We start from the raw sequence: 4,902 nt of genomic DNA, 5'->3' as shown, positions 1-4,902 counted from the left end.
CCGGACACCGCGACTGAACTGGGTGTAGATGATACGACGGTGCCGGACACCGCGACTGAACTGGGTGTAGATGATACGACGGTGCTGGAAACCGCGACCGAGCTCGGCGTGGACGACACGAACGACGAGCTGAAAGACTCCGAGACAGGAGTCGAACTGGGGGTAGACGACACGAATGACGACGACACGATGGAGAACGAGCTGGGCGTCGACGAGACAAACGACGACGACGGGGTCGCGGAGTCAGACACAACGGTGGTGTCCTGGCGCTGCAATCATCATGAGTTCGAATTTTCGCTTAGAGTAGGAGAGCTACACACCCGTACGGGGCCTGCCAAGGAACCAGGAATCCCGGCGAAGGCAAGGACGGCACTGACGAACGCGACGGAGAGCTTCATGACGGTGAGCGGGTAGAGCTTGGGTGCTTGCTCAGGTGCTGCTGGAGAAACACGGTCAGTAGGCCTCGCACTTTTATACCGGGGTCGGCCGCCGAGCCAAATGGAGAAGGGCCCCGAAAGCGTCAGTAGGCAGGTCACTCAAGCCCGACGGCCATTAACGACCGTGGTGGGTTCCGCAGTCCGCGTATTCAACGAGATGCACCGGTGAAACACACCGGCAGCGGCCAGAGCGCGGTCAGGCGCGACGACATGAGCCAAAAGAGTCAGCATCGTTCCAGTCGAAAAATCTGTACTGTACATTCGATACAAAACAAATTTCAGGAGTAGAATGCGGAGCCGCAAAACGGAGATCACAGTTTAGCTTTGCCCTTGAAATCCGCAAGCATGGTGCGCTTCGTGATGCTATAGAAGACGGTCAGCAGGAACCATGATCCAGAATGGGAACTGCTTCGCGCTTACCCTCCATGCTGTACAACCGAAGGTGTTTCTCCGAGTTTGCCCTCACCGGTACCACGTTCGTCCACGGGCATATAATCCCGCTTTCCGGAGCCCGTATAAATCTGGAACGACGTCAGCATCGCATCATTGGCATTGAGAAGACGGGTAAAGGACACAGACGAGAGGAAGCTGTGTAAAGAGGAAGAAGAGAGGCGTACCTGTCTAGGGCGCCAAATCTTTACACCGCCTTCCTGCAGCATCATTTGACGCCAGTGCGCGAGCCAGCCCACAACGCGAGGCACAACAAAGAGAACAGGGAAAAAGTCGAGAGGGAAGCCTAAGCGGCCTAACGTCAGCTACCAGCTATCAGTGATAGACGGATTGCGTACCCATAGCACGATAGATCAGACCACTCCACGTAATGGTCAATAAATGTGCTCAATTCACAAGCGTGAATGCGAGACCTACCTCCTGTAGAACGCGAGGAAATGATATCAGCTAACATTCGCATAATTTGACGAAAATCAGTTCACCAGAAATCCACATTCGGAGCCAACTTCCGCTTAATGAAGTACTCATCCTTCATCGCAGCGTCGTGTAATGCCATCGCGGTCTCAAGTAGCTCATCCTTACCGGTGCTGTGGTTGCGGTGAGTCCTGGCCGATCAGATTACACCGAAGGAAGACGGCGTACACGGCAAACACGGCGTCGGCGGTCTTGCGCACGATAAAAGAGCGTGGGTCTGACTGAGATGGAAGGTATTTTCAGGGCCTATGGGCTTCTCGGAAATGCTTGGCGACTCACCGTTTTGTAGACCCTGAATTAGGGAAGGTAAGCATATGGTGCACATAAAGGTAACCATGACGCCTGCTCACCGATGTCCAAACCCGGAGAGCGTCTTCTCGCGTCTCTTCACTGCCTCAATGAAGGCGGGCACGTTCTCGGGCCTGTCGCCCGAACAATCAGAAGGAAGAACAGAGCAGATTGAAGAGGCGGTCAACTGACTTGCCAATAGAGATCAGCATGCGGATGACTGCCTCGTTAGCACCCCCATGCAATGGTCCACTGTGAGGCCATCCAGAGCAAACTTTAAATGGCGTCGTGAAACACAGATATTTCGCCAAGACTTACTACAACGACGCGCAACCAGCACTGTGAGAACAAGGATATCAGCCTTAGAGAGAATACGAGACGCGCGAAGTGTTGACATACGCAACGGCCGAATAAGGATCAACCAGGGAGCTTGCGGTTTGAAGTACGGTGGTGCAAGAGGCGTTGAGCTCGTGGTCCGCGTGAATTAGGAAGAGTACATCCAGTGCTTTCTCCAGAACGGGATTAGGTGCATAGTTCTCCTCGCCAAGATGGTCCATCTGGTACAGGAACCTACAAGATATTTTAATCAGGGGACCATTATTTAGAAAGCTCAAATGGTGCATCAAGACGCGTGGATCGGAATATTGCGGCAGAAGAAACCGCATACATGGTGCGTAAGGACACCTGTAATGCAACACTCACGAGCCTGTATAGCTAAGCCCCGTTGGAGGCGTCACGAAGTCACGACCTTGACGGACACGATATGCCATTCTAGGGGAATGGTGAGGATGGAACGTGGCTTCAGATAGTGCTTAACTCACGCTGCAAGAGTAGTGGCCTTGCCAATGATACGATAGATTTGCCTGTCCATATTTTCAAGTGAGGTCCTATCGCCTTCTGTATAGAGGCGTTGCCCTGTGATGGATGATGGTGGGTTAGCTGAGTAGCTGCTGGGCATAGCGTTGAGACGCGCCTTGCAGCGATGGGTTGGCCTCAGGGTAATAGGAACCAAGCATAGCAAATGCACTTGTAAGCATACTCATGGGATGTGCGTCATATCTAACCGAAGATATGGTCAGTGTTCTGTATGATAGAGACAGTGGAGTCTCACTCACCGGAAAGAACGGAAGAACGTCTGTGCGTCCGAATGCATGACGCCATGCCTCAAGACCTCAGATTCGAAGTGATTGTGTTGACTGCGTGTTGGGAGAGAGCCGTAAATCAGGAGATAGGCACATTCTAGATGTGAGGAGCGTCCGGCGAGTTGCTCAATCGGGTATCCTCTGCAAAGAGCTCATCTTAGTGGCGACGAATGAGCGGAGATCGAACGAAGTATGCACCTGTACCGCAAGACTACGCAACGCGTCGATATTGAGAGTTTCCCTCTTGCCAGGCAATGTAACATGCGACGCACCTCCTGCCTCTCCGTCTATGTATGTTATCCGACTCTGTATGACAGCTGTGTTCAGGAACCCCTTGTCAGCAACTCGCAGACCCTTCTCTGTTTCATTCTCCGGCCGCTCTCCAGGCTTAGCAGGAGACTTGATAGTCTTGAAGCCACTGGCATCAACTGCATTATCCACGATTCTGAGCTTGAGTCAGTCGATTATACGAGGCTTCTAGTTCAAAGCGTCGTACGGAATTGTGTAAGTCTTGCCTGTGCGGTTGTCACGCACGGTCAGCGTGTCCTGAGCCGGGCCAGATTGGATTGGTGCTCCCATTTCGTGTGCAAACAGTGTGGAGTAAGAGGTGCAGGTGCAGCCTGTTTCGCTAGCACAGACTATATGCTCCCCTGGGTTTGGACGGCTCAGGCGATGAGCGAGCCGATTGACGCGAGGAATTCTTTAGACTTCGGCTATCATACTTCCCGAAATCACATGCGAATACCATCGCAATTAACGTATCCGCCTGCATTCGGATTCCACAAACGAACTGGTATATGGTCATGTCTAGGATGATACTGACGAACCCGAAGCAAATTGTTTTGTACGCTAATACTAGTACTGTAGAAGCTACGAAATTAGTCGAGCCCATATCACCGATTTTTTGCAGGGATCGAACCAGAGTTCAGATACGAACATAGCCTATATCACGGGAAACCGCGATAAATGCCTCCGAGATGTGGGCTTTTGATGTGGCGCAATATCCGGTATCTGGTCGGGTTTGCCTGCCATTGCGATGGTACGGAATACAAAGCCGAGGTGGACGATGGCCGAGCAGCATGCAATGCATAGCACTGTGAGCTCAAGCGTGCCAAAGGGAACGACTTGGATCTGGTTCGCATTTCTAGTGAAGAGAGGGCCGGAAAGAGTGATTAACAACAAGAGCATAGAGCTGCAGGGAACGGTGAGTAGTGGTCATTTCGGGCTCCGTCATGACTAAAGTACCTGGCAATGAGGACCATGGGCGACATAGTCGACAGCATCCGGCCTGACCAGGTATTGCACAGATCCTGGTTTTTTATAAGCTCCAGGGTACGCTTTTGCACATGACAATGACAATACCGATGCAACACCTCATCTTGACCGCCAGCCCGCATGTGCCACAGTCGCAGGCAGAACACTGAGGCCGTAAGAAATCCGGTTAGGTCGAGTATGCACGCGAACAGAGCGATTGTTCTCAGTATAGGACTGACGGCGATATCTGGTAAGTTGGTCACCGAGCATAAGGGGCTGCTCGGAGTGTTGCATCAGTTCGTCCAGAATGCCACTCGAAACATGACTACACTTGCCTGATCATTAAGGCGGTGACCAGCATAGTGTTATGCAGCCGGTCCCGGAGCATGTGGGCTTCGGTATATCCTGGAAAGATGGCTGATATGTCTCCTGAGGCGTCGTCTAGATTGGGGATCATATTCACAGAGTGTTTCTCTTGGAAACCATTGACACAGTATACTCTTTGAGGGACGATAATTGAGAAGTTACTGTCATGCTGCGAGCGAACGATGAGTAGTCAGATTGGAAGCCGAGTGGCTAAATTCAAGTAGCGAACTCACCGAGTGGTACATCTTGTTGCTCAGATGGGTGTGTAAGTGCTGTTGCACTCTCGACGATGTAGGAAAGCAATTTATAACGGTGGATTCATGTGATAGCCCGGAGGCTGTACAAGGTTCCCTAGTACCGTGCACCATGCCAGTTTTGATGGACATCAGCCTCCGAAGAAGGACTCGGAGGATCGTTATACAGGCAGAAGTGACCTCAGCGTCAGTATCTTGCTTGCGCAGCCGGGAAAGGGTCCTTGTGACCCTACCAGA

General features: G+C 52.0%; 3 protein-coding genes across 3 annotated transcripts in view; all 3 read right to left on the bottom strand.

The window, feature by feature from the left end:
• The window catches only part of PHACADRAFT_252624 (uncharacterized protein), a gene marked incomplete at its 3' end in the record, with an annotated part of 2,938 nt that extends 2,521 nt beyond the window's left edge, over window positions 1-417 (bottom strand). The window contains exons 1-2 of the mRNA XM_007393618.1: window positions 321-417; window positions 49-269 (exon numbers count right to left, since the gene is read on the bottom strand). Of these exons, the coding sequence (XP_007393680.1) occupies window positions 49-269; window positions 321-398 (299 nt within the window). The remainder of the gene's footprint in view (window positions 1-48; window positions 270-320) is intronic.
• Window positions 418-655: 238 nt separating this feature from the next.
• On the bottom strand, window positions 656-3,460 carry PHACADRAFT_171629 (uncharacterized protein). Its single transcript, XM_007393617.1, has 18 exons — window positions 3,288-3,460; window positions 3,064-3,236; window positions 2,990-3,002; window positions 2,765-2,932; window positions 2,623-2,708; window positions 2,471-2,564; window positions 2,352-2,420; window positions 2,049-2,219; window positions 1,968-1,988; window positions 1,842-1,901; window positions 1,712-1,783; window positions 1,641-1,653; window positions 1,530-1,582; window positions 1,370-1,474; window positions 1,226-1,251; window positions 1,055-1,173; window positions 858-958; window positions 656-800 (listed from the first exon to the last, which is right to left on the bottom strand). Exons 1-18 carry the CDS (start codon window positions 3,368-3,370, stop codon window positions 749-751), a joined length of 1,479 nt encoding a protein of 492 aa, XP_007393679.1. The 5' UTR covers window positions 3,371-3,460; the 3' UTR covers window positions 656-748.
• A 203-nt stretch (window positions 3,461-3,663) lies between these two features.
• Window positions 3,664-4,656, bottom strand: PHACADRAFT_252621 (uncharacterized protein; the record flags this gene model as incomplete). Its single annotated transcript, XM_007393616.1, has 4 exons — window positions 3,664-3,983; window positions 4,037-4,321; window positions 4,381-4,580; window positions 4,645-4,656. The coding sequence occupies 4 exons, from the start codon at window positions 4,654-4,656 to the stop codon at window positions 3,734-3,736; spliced, it is 747 nt and encodes a 248-aa protein (XP_007393678.1). The 3' UTR covers window positions 3,664-3,733.
• Between the last annotated feature and the right edge of the window lie 246 nt (window positions 4,657-4,902).

The sequence above is a fragment of the Phanerochaete carnosa genome (assembly GCF_000300595.1).
Source record: "Phanerochaete carnosa HHB-10118-sp unplaced genomic scaffold PHACAscaffold_3, whole genome shotgun sequence".
Taxonomy (NCBI): Eukaryota; Fungi; Basidiomycota; class Agaricomycetes; order Polyporales; family Phanerochaetaceae; genus Phanerochaete; species Phanerochaete carnosa.
This window is presented reverse-complemented; position numbering and strand designations above follow the sequence as displayed.